General features: G+C 37.6%; 1 protein-coding gene across 1 annotated transcript in view; it reads left to right on the forward strand.

Moving 5' to 3' along the window:
* The window catches only part of KIF15 (kinesin family member 15), a 98336-nt gene extending 87688 nt beyond the window's left edge, over nt 1-10648 (forward strand). Inside the window, exons 26-35 of the mRNA XM_075212487.1 lie at nt 199-321; nt 477-623; nt 956-1045; nt 2013-2150; nt 2244-2353; nt 3954-4029; nt 5417-5454; nt 5624-5789; nt 6863-6994; nt 8568-10648. Of these exons, the coding sequence (XP_075068588.1) occupies nt 199-321; nt 477-623; nt 956-1045; nt 2013-2150; nt 2244-2353; nt 3954-4029; nt 5417-5454; nt 5624-5789; nt 6863-6994; nt 8568-8669 (1122 nt within the window). The 3' untranslated portion in view covers nt 8670-10648. The remainder of the gene's footprint in view (nt 1-198; nt 322-476; nt 624-955; nt 1046-2012; nt 2151-2243; nt 2354-3953; nt 4030-5416; nt 5455-5623; nt 5790-6862; nt 6995-8567) is intronic.
* The last annotated feature ends 5570 nt before the right edge of the window (nt 10649-16218 follow it).

Below are 16218 nucleotides of genomic sequence, written 5' to 3' on the forward strand. Positions count from 1 at the left end.
CCAAGCTCCCCTCCACAACCCATGGTAAGCAGTGTCCCCCAGACGGAATCAGAGAAACGGATTTAACGTAAGTACATAAATCCTCTTTTTTCCCTGTGCATTAGAAGTCATTTTGGTCTTTTTTTTTTAAGCATTTCACATGAGACATACAGGCTTCAGCGAACCTGAATGGATGTATTAATATTTTTTTTTTTATAGAGTAAATACAGTTATTCATTATCTGCAAAAGAAGAAAGCAAAACTCTTTTAGAACAACAAGAAAAACTAATGGAGGATATGAGAGAGCAGTTAGAAAGGAAGCAGTCAGCTGACACCATTGAGGTAAGCCTTCCTGAAAGGTACACATCGGTCTCGCATATTAACTGTACCATAGTGAATTATTAGCCTTTAACCTATACTATTTGCATGTATACAATAGCCAGTGTGTAACACAAACTGCTTCATTATTAAAGTATTTGCTTGTACTTAAATAACAGAGAGAGCTTTTATGTGATGACTTGGTTCATGCAACTGAACAGCTTGGCAAGTTAACCGAAGCCTTTAACAAGCAAGAGGCCTTGCTTAAAGACCAGAAAGAAGAGTTGCTCAAAAAAGAACAAGTAATTGCGGATCTGACTAACCAGGTAACTAGTTTATTCCCGTCCTAAAATATGGCCACAGAGGTTTAAGAAATTGTTCATATATTTTTACAGCCAAAATAATTTAATACCATAATATACTGTTTGGGTGTGTGTAGATAGAGAGAGAGATGTAGATGTGTGTATGTATTTAGATATGTGTGTGTAATTGGTATCAAATTTTTGTTTTAATGAGAAAAACATAATCGCATCCGCTTTTCTAGACTAAGATTCCTGCTTGGTTATGGTTTACTCTATTTATACTACTTTTTTTGTCAAAATAATGATGGACTTTTTATGCTATAATACAGGAAAAACATATTTTTTTCTGCTTTAAGTTAAAACAGGACCTTGACATCACCAACACTGACGATGAAGGAATAAAGCCAACCAACAGCAACAAGGGTTCTCCTGCTATGCTGCTTCAGGTACCTCTTCAGAAATGGTTATGGTTGCTGTGAATAAGATCAACTAGTCATGTATCTTGGCTGATACCTACAAGATTAAACATCCATTGTATCATATTTTTGAGCTTTTAGTACAACTTTTGTTAATTATTTTGATACTTGCATATGGTCATGCTTGCCACGGATATGCGAACACCTTCCAGCAAAGCACAACTCCCCTGAAGTTGTCGCTTGTTGCTGCATATACTGGCTGTCAATTACAACACCTTTATACAGCCCCTGTCTGTCTGTACAAAAGGCATTCATAGTTGACAGTGGTTTGTACAACATTAAGAAGTGCATGATATTTTATTACTGCCCCTCACTTCCCCGTGGTTAACTGCTTATACAGAGAGAGTTCTCAATTCTTTTGAGCATTGTCTCTGGAAGTCCCATTGATGTCACCATGAATCGGCTATCCTGTGCCAGTCATTATGAATAGATTAATGCTACATGATTCTAAAAGAAAATGCTATTGTAGTTACTGATCCATTTTGCAAACAATTCAATTTATTACATGTGACATATTTGGAATCTATTTACGCTGGAACATTAACTCTGAGTGCACAAGGTATGTAAAAGTATTGATTCAATAGAAATATTTTTGGCATCCTTATCCGTTTCCCTAGCTACTGCCTGTAAAATAAACCTATCAGTATGTGTATATATATATGTGTGTGTGTATATGTGTGTGTATATATATATATATATATATATATATATATATATATATATATATATATATATATATATATATATATATATATACATATATTCATATATTTGTGTGTTCAGTTCTACGTTTCAGGTAGCATTAATTTAAGTAGCAGTTGCGTGTTCTGTTCCAGAAATTAGAATACAAAGTTTAAAGGAGAGATAGTAATTGGGTGGGATTATTGAATATTGAATATGTACTGTGTTTAATGGAGAAATGAATTTTTGTTTATAGACTCCCAAAACACCAATGGGAAATCCATTTGAATCTGAACTGACACATTGCTTAAACAAAAATTCCTTATTGGAACAACTTGTATCTGAGCTAAACGAAGAACGAATGGCCAAAAATGAAGAAATAATCAGACTAAAGGTGAGTTCATCTAAACTGCCAATCATGCTCCATCACTAAATTTGTTAGTTGTTAATTTGTTGTTCTCATTATTGGTAAATTATTATCTTACAGACCCAGCTATGTGAAACAGAAAATCTACGCCTTGAGATCCAGAACTTGCAGAGCCAGTGCAGGGACTTACAAATTCAGCTGGAAAACAGGAAAAAAGGAGAGCAGACATGGTAATGTTTTGGTATTTTAAAATAAAGTACATGAACAGCTTGTACTGAGAAATAATAAAAATAATAATTTTCTAAAGAGCTAGAACAACAACATAGTTGCATTTTACATTTGCACAATCGTAAAACTGGGACCTGCCTCTTTTTATATTGAGGACAGATCCTGTATACCACTTCATTCATAGGAGAAAAATGTGTGGTCCAGTCTCCTGCTCTCCAACTTGCTGACCTATGGTTGTATTATGATGTTCACCAACCTTCAGTATACCTCCTTCATTCTTAACTTCATTTTGGTAAAATAACTAGAGAAACGGTTTGTTTGTTTTTCAGTTAATTGGTGGCCTCAGGTCAAGACTACTATTCTTTACTTCTGAGATTGAAGCACAGGACATAATATATGAGCTGTTTACGGGTAGTGGGGTCATTCTCCCCCTTTAAGAACTACTCCACCACACATTTAAATGTGCAGCATTTAATTAAAAAAAATATATATAGATATATATTAATATAAGAGTTCTCACTTTCTTTGTGCGACTGAAGATAAGACTGATAACTGATTGAGAATTTTTTCATGGCTTTCTCAGACTCTACATTCCATTCAGGCACAATATCCAAAGGCTTACCGTCAATTATAGAATATCCAGTTCTAGATTGTGTTCATAAAGGGCATGATAGGCAGCAGAAGGGAGAATTATACGTGTCTGGGAAGATGTGCTAACAGCCTATTTAAGTGATATCTCCGTGCCTCAATGATTAGTGTAATTACTTTTATATATAGTCTATAGAACTTGGGCGCAGCAATACCAGGCCAGACTGCACTCATCTCATAGTCCAGCTGTGTTCTTCCATTATATGATATGTATATGTACCGTGGTTGTAGAACACTGTTGAATTTCTGTCAGCTTGATGTCAGTCAAGCTGAACTTATTTCTGAAATGCAAAGTATGCACATGAGTTGTTGTTCCTGGCCAGGAAGGCGGCTGCTTCAATTTTTGAAAGCAGTTTTAATATGTACTGTATGCTATTTAATCCGAGAATGCATAATCAAGGTTGTGATGAAAATAAAAATCATAAGACTTTGAGAACAAATAGTGCTACTACTTACTCATGTGTAGCATTATCAGTTAAATGCATTTAGCTTTTGTTAAAGTTTAGTCCCTATCACATATGAATGGATTGAACTCCCTTACTGTGAGACAATGCTTTCCGATGCTGACTTCTTCCTTTCCAAGCATAAGATTTAGATCATCCTCTTCCTGGCAAACTAGGCTTCTGTTTTTATCAATTTCTTTATGGGTTTGGTACAATTATAGATCAAGGATTATTAATCATTAGTAGCATTTAGACCACATAGCCGTGTAAAAATTTAACTAGGAGACAGGTCAAATGTACCCATATACAATAGGGAAGGCACATGGGAATGCAACAGTCTGTAAATTTATATTATTTAAAAAGTTATATCATTTTGTTTGTGTAAAATAAAACACATCATTGGATTTAAAATAAAGAAACAAAGTGTGTGTATTCGTGAAAATAGAGCCCAGAACAAGGCACACAACAGAGGCCAGTGTAACCTCACATTATCTGTTGCTATTTTTTCCAGCAAAGAGCATAAACAATCCGATATGCTGGAGCTGAAAAGAGGAATAGAAAGGGAAGTTTGTGAAAGAATGGAAAAGGTAATTTTTTGTACTGCGACTAACCAAGGTGTATTGTCATAGCTGATGGCATTTTAAGTACATTTGGGCTTGTTCACATTAAAATTATTGTACCACTTGAGGTCCATTAACTCTTGCCACACAAAGGATCACTCAGTGCTCACAGACCAAAATGGTTCACTGAGTTTGAATAAGCACTGTATGCTCACATATAAATGTATAATTAAACTGATCCAGTAGGCAACATTTTGATCCATTTCATAATATGCACATGGGAACAAATAAAAAAGTTATCACCATTATTTGGCACAAAGAAACATTGACAATGCTGACACAAGATGTATATGAAAATAATTTACTTCAATTAATAAGGATGACACAAACAATGCTTTCCTGAATGCAAAATAATCCCAGTCCAATTTTAGCCTTTAAAATGTGCATCACTTTCAAGAGAATCTTCACATTCTGGTGGCTGACACAATGTTTCTTTACACAACACAGACATTCCAATGAATTTCTCACTTTTAAATAGTCTTCCAAATTTCATGAAACTAAAGAATTCAATAAAATTTCTAGAAGTGATAATAGTAATGCAACAATGACTCTAGACAGAATATTACTAATATGTAGTATTACCACAGTCATACTAAGTATTCAGTATGTGAAATGTATGTGTCATTAGCCCAACATCTAAGACTCGCATTATAATGTTTATCCTATTCTGAAAGAACAGTAGTAGTCTAATTCTAAGTGGTCTTGTATATAATTCTTCTCTAATGTGCATAAAATATTGTCTAAGAATATTTACTTGTATATCTAATATCTGAGCTGTAGAGTTTTAACAATACAAGGATTCACTCTTAAAGTTACAAAACAGTTACCTTATGTATACAATATTTAAGACTAGAATATAAATATATATATATATATATATATGTATATATATATGTGTGTGTGTGTGTATATATGTGTATATATATATATATATATATATATATATATATATATATATATATATATATATATATATATATATATATATATATATATTTGTGTGCTTTCATTATAACTAACTGTTAAGTAAAACCTGATCAATATTAAATATTACGGGTATAAAATATTTATAATCTCACTTCAATTGTAAATATTGTAATTATTGATTAAATCGCTCCTGCCAGAACCTTAGATCAATCAGAGCGTCTTAGTATTTTGCAAGGTCTCCCTATGTAAACTTTATGGCTTTGTGACTTTTTTTAAAGCTCAGAGAAGAAATAGAAAACAGGGCCTTCTAAACTGGTATTTATGTCACGAGGCTTTCATAGCAGTTTTTGATTGATTTCTAAATCTAATTTGTGTGTATATTTTTATTTACATGGACTAATCTTAAAATGTTGTTTTTTTTTCATAGGGTAAAGCAACAGAGCAACTCCTGAAAGTAGAAGCAGAGTATGTTTGACCATCTTGGGGTTTGAAAATGAAATCTAAGCCTATTGCACAATTATGTATTATAACTAGATCAAAACTGAAAACAAATATACCTGATTTTACAGTATTTGGGAAGAGGGGGTGGTGGTGGGATATTCTGTTGTTGCTTATGTATTGTATTTCTCCATAGGTTAGAGGAGGTGAGAAACATGCTCAAAAATAAAGAATGTTCGCTGAGTGATTTACACAAGGAAATTGAACGAACAAGAGCTTTAGAGTCCAAGGCCTTCATGGAGAAAGAGGAAATCCGTTCACTATTGGAAGCGAAAAATGAGGAGACAGAGAAGAAGTTACAGGTAAGTCTGCATTTGTACACATTTTATGTTTTTGGGGGTTTATGTGGGGGTGGGGGGGTGAAGTTATGGGGTTTTTCATTTTTTAGTGTTTAATTCAGATTTCAAGAGCTGACAGCACACCTGACTTTACTCATTTCATCTATTGGTGGTCTATGAAAGTGTGTCTTGCGTATAAGAAATGAATGAGTGTAGATTGTTTAAAGGACCCCTAAAGCATGCTGGTAAAATACATTGTTCAGTCTGACCCACTGTAGCTTTATTAAACAGTAAAGTGGGATTCGGCAATTGCTCCTTCCTCCCTTGCAGATAGCTAATGCCGCCATGTCTTTAGGACCCTGTCAGGTTTGTGACAGATGGCGATAGTCTGGACCAGAGTGAATGGAAGGTTTTAAAAGGGTGACGGGATACAAATGTGACGGGTATGGGGGCACCCCAATTTTTTCATAGATGTCATGCAGGAAGAGGGTACCACTTTCCCTAAACATTTGTCTGCTACATTTGTATCCTGCATCACTTTGTGTAAATATCCCCTGTGGAATGCCTTGTGTATCCTAAAATAGACAAGTTCAACTCCACAGTCATTAATACCAAGAAACAAGACTCTGTGGGGCATTTTCAATTGTGCGCAGAGTGCCTCTGGAATAGGCGCGAAGGCACTCTGCTTTAATGCAACATCATGGATTTCCCTACACCCCTATAGGGTTGCGAAGTGAAATCTACGATGTTGCGGTACAATATTACTGTAAAACATGCGCCACCGTAATGTTCATCCAAACACTGCTAATTGAATATGCCGCTGTAGATCCTTCATCATCGCAGCTTATATAATAGTTGTATAGAATTATGTGTATAACAGTTGGTTTCTGAGGTGTTTCTGCCAAGCAAAAAATAGAAATTATTCTTTTGGACACAGCGAGTTTACTTAAGTCTGCCACTAGAATTCCTCCAACCTAAAGACTTAAACAATATTTATGTTACTGTATGTAATTGTGCTTTTCTGAACACCATTTTATTAAGTTTGTGTCAATTTTATGGATCTGACTATACAAGACTTTTTATTTTTTTTCCTATAGGAGGCAGAGCTGCAAAGAAAGCAAATTGCATTTCTTGTGGAAGAAAATGGAAAACTACTTGGCCACCAAAATCCACAGCAGAAAATTCAGTATCTAGTGAAACTTAAAAAGGACAACAACAAACTAGTGGAGGTAGCTTTTCTTAAAATTGGGTGTGCTTCAGATTAATATATAGAGGAGTAAACTCCTACAGTCATTCCTATGATTTAGAGATGACTGGTGAGTTAAGCTTGTATATCATTCTCCCACCTACAATGTGACCCTCTACTTTGCTTTTTAACTGAATTTAGCCATGTTGATCACTGCTTATTCTAGAGAAATATGTTTAATAGTAGAGCTTGTAATTGTGGTGTATTCTGGTTTTAAATACAGTTATGGCCAAAAGTTTTGAGAATGACACAAGTATTGGTTTTCACAATGTTTGATGCTTCAGTGTTTTTAGACCTTTTTGTCAGATGTTGCTATGCTATCAATCAGCATGACAGAGTGATCTCCAGCCTTGTCCTCCAACACTCACCTGTGTTAACAAAAGAATCACTGACTTGATGTCAGCTGGTCCTTTTGTGGCAGGGCTAAAATGCAGTTGGAAATGTTGTTTTTTGGATAAAGTTCATTGTCATGGCAAAAGGGGACCTTTGAAATAAATTGCAATTCATCTGATCACTCCCAAGACATTCTGGAGTATATGCAAATTGCCATCATAAAAACTGAGGAAGCAGACTTTGTGAAAAGTAATATTTGTGTAATTCACAAAACTTTTGGCCATGACTGTAGACATACATTATTTATGCAATCCCTTTGGCAGCACAGTGGCTAGCATTGCTGCCTCGCAGCACCAGGGTCCTGAGTTTAATTCTCGACCACGGCCTTATCTGTGTTGCGTTTGAGTGGTTTTCCAACGGGTTCACCGGTGTCCTCCCACACGCTCAAAACATACTGGTAGATTAATTGGCTGCTGACTAAAAATGGACCTGTGTGTGTGTGTACTTATGTGTTAGGAAACATAGACTATACATTTCAGTGGGGTAGGATCTGATGTGAATGACAAATAATAGCTGTACAGCGCTGTGTAATGTGGTGGCGCTTTATAAATAAATCCAATAAATGTTCAGTGAAATATGTAGATTCAGATGGAGCACCTTTGCTTGTAACCAGCACTTGTCTAAATGACGATCTGCCAACATTCGGCCCATCCTCACATAATGCTCTCTGTGTGATTCTGTTCAAGGAACCCAGAGTGTTTGGTAACAGGCCGATAGTCACACAACATAAAGTTTCTCAACCTGTACATACATAGTATGCTATGCTGTAGTTAAATTTTGAGACGTCTTAATGTTTAATTTATCTACACTTTTAAAAAGTGGAAATAATCTTTACATAAATTTGTCTGTGTATTCTCCATTTAATAACATATGTGTAAAATTACAGACAGCATGTTTAAGAATCTCTTGCAACAAACAATTCTCTCTCCATGGGAGATCTTACAGGACCATTTGCCACATACCCATTTCTCTCCCGCTGTTATGGCATTAAGCCAAAAAAGAACAGCTGCAGTACAGAGTTAATAATCTCCCCAGCATTTATAGGGTTAAATTTGTTTTAAAAAAAAAAAAGTAGTGAAATGTGCAGAAGTATTTTTGTGGCTACAATTGTGTGTTAAATGTAATTGTAATGTGACCTTTTTTGTTTTGTTTTTTTCTTGTAGGAGGTAAACAAGCTACGAACAGAAAATCTTTCTCTTAAAGAAGGCAAAAAAATTGAACATTGTCTTGAACATTGTCTTGACACTTCTAACAGTTGTGAATAGTAAAATGAAAATTAAAAAAAAAACAACTAAAATATATTAAATGGAGACACAATTTTAAGGATACAAGTACAATATTTCAATGAATCTTAAAATACATTTGTGCCCAAATATATAGACAATGACTTTCCCTCAGGTAAAAAATGTAGTTGAGAGTTGCCGATGCAGCTTCGTATATAAAGAGAAACAAAAATGTGCCAAAGGCAGAACACTTAGAAAACAAATGTCGCAGTGCACTGTTGGGAACTAAACAGGTCCTTGCAAGAGTCTGGTATAGAGGGGGAGGAGCTACAGACAACATTTAAGTTTAAAGTGCCAGCACGCCTGGATCCACACTATACCCTAAGGTCGGTGGTAGTCACTTTAACGGTGCTGATAACACCGACAGTGACTACTACAAGCAAAAATTTACAAAACTCACTTGCCCGACTTGTAATAAATGCTGACTGACCTTAACAATGACCAATGCGGTCCCAGACAGTGTGGTAAGAAATCATGAGCATCGGTAATAACGGCAGCCTGTTTTCACGGCATTTTAAATTGCAACCACACTGCCAGGGACTGCATTGGTCATTGCTAAGGTCAGTCAGCATTTATTACAAGTCGGCTGAGTGACTTTCCTTAATTTTTGGTCATCCTACTGCTTGTCGTTTAAAGCAGCTCCAGAAATTCGTACCTCCGACCCCCCCCCCCTCCCAAGGTATCTGGTGCCCCCCAATAGAGATGCCTGAGAAGATTGTATTTTCAAAAGTTTAAGCTTCACACAGTTGCTGGCAGTACATTTAGATTAGACTAAAGGCACAACAAATAAGACATGTATTTTTAGAATATTTGGCTAATTTCCATAATGAAAATATTTTAGCAAAAATTTTGACACTTTAAAAATGATAAGGTTCTTAGTACTTTTCTGTTGCAACTCTTGTAGCTGTACGATTGTATCTATTGTATGTATGTCTTTATATAAGCATGTAGGTGGCAGCTGTCTGAAATAATGTAGAAATGTATATATTTGTCATGTCTCTTTTCTTTGTAACATATACAATTATAATAACATGTACACATTGTGTGTCTTTGGTGTCATCTGATAGGGAGGTGATTACAACTTTAGTTGTAATCACCTTTAAGTTGTAGTGTTGCCACTATATATTTTTTTAATGAGAATATATATGTATGTCTATGGGGCGATTCAATTGTCGGCGGTGTGGTGCACGGACATCACCACGATGTCCGGCTGCGCAGATTGCCGGCAATTATGGTAGGAATTTGCTCATTTTTAGAGGTGCAAGGGAAAATGAGAGGATATCCAGCCATAGAAACGGCTTGAGGTGTCTCCGAGCAGACACCTCGTGTTGAACTGAATCTTTCCCTATGAGTTTAAATATAGAAAAAAAATCTGTTTGTTACTTGATCTATTACTTTCTGAGCTGCAGATAAATAAAGATTTTCTAGATTTATTTTTTTTTTTCCATTTGAAGTCCATTGAAAATTTGTTCTACACAAAGAGTGGAAGGCAAGAAAACTCTAGTCTGTGAAGCTTGTGTTTTTGTTTTATTCTCTTATATACAACAAACAATTGAGTTGCTTGTTGCAGCAGTTTCTGCAAAGAAAGTAAGGAACTAAACGGCTGCATAGGCTGCTAAGGTTTGACCAAATCAGAAACAAAAAGTGTTGACATTTAAGTTAGTCCACCTCCAAATAAGCACATAAAGATGGTCCTAATTTAAAGACTTCTTTCACAAAAGTTAATAGTCCATGAGTACCTACCTGAGGTCTAATTTTTAAATCTTACAAAGTGTGATTATACCCATGTACGCACATTTAATCACTGCAAGTCAGTATATTTAAATGGAGGAGTATTCAATATACTATAGATACAGATGACACAAGGTATATGAGATACTCTTTCTACTGCAGAATCTTTCTCAGTGTGTGAAGAATTATCTAAGGGTTACATGCATGTGAGCCAGGTGCGAAGACTACATATATACCGTATATACTCGAGTATAAGCCTAGTTTTTCAGCACATTTTTTGTGCTGAAAAAGCCCCCCCTCGGCTTATACTCGAGTGATGCTCCAGGACCGCAATAGATTTCTTTCTTTCTCCGAGCACCGGTTACTGCACATGCACGGGTTGCAGCAGCAGGACATCCGGCAACAGAGCAAGACACGGAGCGCACAGCGCTTACACGGGGGAATAGCACCACATCATCAGGATTTACGGCAGACACACAGTGGTCCCGAGCACATCCATAGCTGCCCTAAACATCGCGTTGACCGACGACACGCTCCACTACATCAACACCAACAACGGACAGAGGTGCCCATAAGGACACTGAAACCATGTCTTTGTGCTGCAGCATCCTCGATTATGGCAGTTAAAGCGCATTAACTACCATACCAAGGTAATTACACAATATCGCTGTACACATACAGAGGACAATAAGAGCAACATCCATAATCATATTTCCTTCTGACATCCAAATTTACCAGAAACTGCTGCATTTCCCACCCTAGGCTTATACTCGAATCATAAGTTTTCCCAGTTTTTTGTGTTAAAATTAGGTGTCTCGGCTTATATTCGGGTCGACTTATACTCGAGTATATACGGTACTTGAAAAGCTTAATGCAGCAGTATATAATGATTTTAAATTACAGGGTTTATTGCTGCAAAGTTACTGTAGTTAGTCAATTTTTGCAGAGTTAGAGTAGTTTGTAGTGTAAAATAGAACATAAAAATTACAGAGCTAGTGTTAAATAATTAAACATATTGCAGAGTACATGGGAGCAGAAGCATAGTGTAGTGGTGCTGTGGCAGAGACTGAATAGATTACCTGAGCTTAAATAGTCTAGGGCTCCATTGTCGCAGTATGCCCTGTAACCACGTGGGAGAGTGATCTTCACCTCCCAAAACAACTGCACATTGTCAACAGTGAGGAATCCCAACACTGTTTTTAGTGATGACTTTCAGCCAGTTCAAACCTGGCAATCCCGTGCATGTGCTGGCCGTAGGCGGTTCTGGCTTAAGTTCTTTATGGACCTCCTTGACAATTAAAAAATAATACAGTTTTGTCCGTTAAGTGACAGTCCTTTTTTATTTTCATAAAGAAACACACCTAATCCCTTTGGATCACACCTCTGGATACCCTGTGAACCACTCTGTTAACCTAAATTTCTCTCTAAGAGTAAGATTGGACCCTATGGGCACTCAAGACCCAGACCCACAACTTGGTGTGCAAGACTTGGCACACATGTGTCCCAGCAGCTTACTCTCCTTGTGTTAAGACTGGACAAGCATAGCCTGGAGCTTGAAAAGAAGGAATACATGTGATTTATTAGCTATTATAACAATCCCTGTTAGAACACTAGAGTCACCAGTGGCCCCCAAAATGCTTTTCCGTATACATGGCATCCTACACAGATTCACTAATTAGGAATTATGTTGGCTAAGGACAATACAAGTCTTTTTCACTTAAACTTTTCATCCCTGGGCCCTGAAAAGGCTGGCCCATGCAAAAATTCATGGCTAGAGAAAATATAATTCAAAATGAATACACTCCCACAGATTTTATATGTACTGTAGACACTCCCAATCAAGGAGTATCTGAGTGTCTGCACAGAGTTCCAAACAATGGTCCAGACTTCTGTGTACAAGTAACTATACAGATGCAAATCCAAAGGGGGGGGGATGTTTATGATTACCAATGTTTTTGGGATATTACTACGCAGTAATCCTGGGCAGAATAATAAAGTTGACATGATCAGGTGGTGTAAAGCCATGGGAAGAAGTTAGAAAACTACTTACACCAGTTAATAATATACCATGGCTTCTATGGATCCCTAGAATTAGACATTGAACGATCAGGCCCATCCTTGAATGTTAGGTGTTGGGAAAATACTTAGGACCTGCAGCGCAATCTCATTCCGGGTGCCTTCACTTACCCCCATTGTTAGTGATCTGTATTTTTTTCCTGAGCTCCAGACCAAATATATTGAGACGGGTTCAGCGAGGAGTGTGGGTGGGTGCATGTTTTCCTTTCTGGAGTTGCAAGCGAAATTTTCCATCTCGGCTCATGAGCACTGGACATATGTACAGTTCAGACACAAGGCTCTGACGTCTAATAAAAACAAAACAAAAAAAAAACTGGCTTTTGCCTTCTCTTACAAAGTTACATCCCTGTCTCTGCTTACAAAAATATCGCTTTGGAAGCACTTGAACTGCGCTGCAAAGGCAGTGATATCTGTTTGGTGCAAATCAGACAAACCTAGTTCAGATTTTCAGGATCGATTTCTACATGAGTTTCCTCACAAGAAAAGTTTACGGGCTTCACCTAAATTTGGTATAACTGACTAGAGTTTAAAGACGCTGACGACTACTGATACTTGAATCAACTTTTCCACACAATTCACTGTCCCTTGCTGTTTAAGTAGCCTTAATATGCCATAGTTAAATGGATATTAATACTTCATGCTTTTTACCGTAAGGATTCAGGTCAAATGTCTTTCTCACCCTAATCCAATCCCCAACCTTGTTTAAAAACACTGTTTTTGTTACTGCTGGGTTTTTTGTATATGTTTCATTAGGACAAAGTACCGTATATACTCGTGTATAAGCCGAGTTTTTTAGCACATTTTTGTATGCTGAAAAAGGCCCCTCGGCTTATACACGGGTGAACTTACCTGGTGTCCGGTCCCTGAGCTGTTAACTCTCTCTCAGCCCCGCAGTGGAACGCATGTGCGTTCCACTGACAGGAAGTTTTGCATTTGTAACAGAAATGCCGAACTTCCTGTATGTGGAACGCACATGCGTTCCACTGTGGGGCTGAGAGAGAGAGAGATGTCAGGACTAACGAGGGAATACAGCTGCTGCTGAACTGATTGAAGAATCGGAGCATAAAGTGAAGGACTTTGAGGACCAGTAAGCTTCATTCTTCTTGAATCTCTGGGGATGTTGTTGTGGATCTGTGGGGTGACACCTGTCACAAAGGATTACGCCTTAAAAAGGGATACCCCAGGGTTGGCTACCAGCGCATCTGAATGGTACTGTACTATGTGTTATGTTACATGTGTAACTTAATCCTTGCTTAAAAGCTTTCTTGGTGCTTTGCATTAATAAACTTATGTATTCTTTACTTTCTTAAATGTGAAAATATTTTTCCATTTCCATGGTACTGGAGGTGAATGATAGGCTGCAGTTAGCCTGGTAAGATGTGATCTGGTGCAGTGTGTGTTTGCTGGTTAACCCTGGTTACACACTCCAAAAGTTGGCCCAGATAAAGAGCCTGTGGGTTCCTCGTTATGGTGACAGCACCCTACATTGATTTTTGCTTTACCATTATCAGTAGCTGCTGCATTTCCCACCCTAGGCTTATACTCGAGTCAATAAGTTTTCCCAGTTTTTGGTGGTAAAATTAGGTGCCTCGGCTTATATTCGGGTCGACTTATACTTGAGTATATACGGTAATCAAATAGTGCTGTAATAATACCTTTGATTATTTGTCAATTTTTTGGTGCAATAAATGATGAGTAGATAAAAGGAAAAAACACTACAAGAAATTTTTGGACGACATGTTTCACTCCATACTTCAATATGTGAATGCCTGGAATGGATTTTTCCAGCCGCCACATGACAACATTTGATCTACAATATTCCTGATGACTCACAGTTGCTCATTCAGTGGTCGAGACTCAATTTAAGATCTTGACTAGGTATTCTAGGACATCAAGGGATATATTTCTTAAACTGCAGGTTTGAAAAGTGGAGATGTTGCCTATAGCAACCAATCAGATTCTTGTTATTTATTTAGTACATTATACAAAATGACAGCTAGAATCTGATTGGTTGCTATAGGCACTATCTCCACTTTTTCGAACCTGCAGGTTAGTAAATATACCCCCAAGTGTGTTACATACAGCCTCCCCTATTATATAAACTGTCGAAGTCAGCAAATTGGATAAAGTCATTTCAATTAAAGTCTAGCAAACCTGGTTGTCTTTGTCTGAAAAGATGCGTACGGTACGCTATGACGTACAAGGGCACGCTACGGCGTGAAAGGGCGTACGCATCCACTGCACGTGGCAGCAACAGTAATTGGTCTTTTACCATACATTCGCACAAACACGCATACTTATAAAATAGTACACATTAATGGTAGTTGCAACACATAGTCAGTTATGTCGAAATATAGTAGTATTTATATGTTATATCAGAGTTACATGCATATTAGTGAAATACACGGAACGGGTTAAAGGAATAACCTCATGAGTGGTATCATAATGAACCTTGTTACATATCCTACTGTTTGGTTCACTCTGCGAGGGAATCGCAGAGTGCATACGCAAGTTATGAATGATAGGGAATTATGAACTACTTAAGACTAAGGAATCCTGGCGGGAAGAGCAGAGCATACCCCCTGCAGAGATGACCCCCTCCATTGGATTCCTTAGGATGAACCAGCCAATGATTGACGACCCCTTGGACATTCCTGAGACCTGGACCAATAGATGCAAGCTATACCATCTTCATTGTATTACTGTATTTGATTGTGTATATAAGCAGCAGCTTGTGATCCAGAGTGCAGACATCTTGTCCCCAGACTTCAGGATTGAATGACTGCACTGGATCCAGAGCGCCTGCGATAAGTAACGGCTGTATTTACTATTACTTCGCTTGAGCATATTATTCTACTTATTTGCGAATAAATCTTTGTGCTTTGGAAACACAAATCGAGGTTCGACAATCGTTATTGGTTAGCGACAAAACGCACATTAACAATTTGGGGGCTCGTGAGCTTTGGAGGTTTCGTTGCCGATGATACGCAAGACCAACGGATTTCGGTTCCTCAACAAAGGGTGGAGACGCGTCATAAACGGGTAAGAACGCATGGTGTTCAAAACCTGAATTTTACTCTGTGTTGCGAAACCGAATGTCCGTTTTGCATTATCTAGGGCACGCTAACTAGAACCTAGGGACAAAAGAGAAAACTGTTTCTTTTTTCTGTCATTGTGCGTTTTAACTGTATTGCATTGTTTAGCGTATGTGTACTTCCTGCTGTGCGTACGCGAACTTCCGGTAAACTTGCCACGTGGTTAAACAATCGTTTTGATAGTTATTATACATGCATAGTATAATTACTTGTGAAAGCCTCTGAGACATTATTACTATTGTTGGGAACTTTTGATTTTCTGCGCAGAAAAGGTGTATAGTGTGTGATGTTGTAACGTAGATACACTGTTTTATTGTTGAGGTGCTCAGTTGCTGTCTGACGAGGCGGATTGCCCAACTGAAGGACGGTATACAGGGCAGGTATACCGAATGCGAAAACTGGGTTTTCGCAAAGCGCTACCAATAGATCGCAAGGTTTGCTAATAATTAGTATTGGTAGGCAGTGCGATCCGGTCGCACCGTTAGTGCAAATTGGTGAAGCAGCTAGGAGGAATTATACTGGAAAGGCAGGTTGATTGTATCAACTTTGCGCTCCCAGCGATAATAAACTCAGCAGATTTTTTTGTGGTTGAGCCAGGGTATCGAGGAGCTGATAGCCCTTGGGGCCCA

Source organism: Mixophyes fleayi, chromosome 5, assembly GCF_038048845.1.
Source record: "Mixophyes fleayi isolate aMixFle1 chromosome 5, aMixFle1.hap1, whole genome shotgun sequence".
Lineage (NCBI taxonomy): Eukaryota > Metazoa > Chordata > Amphibia > Anura > Limnodynastidae > Mixophyes > Mixophyes fleayi.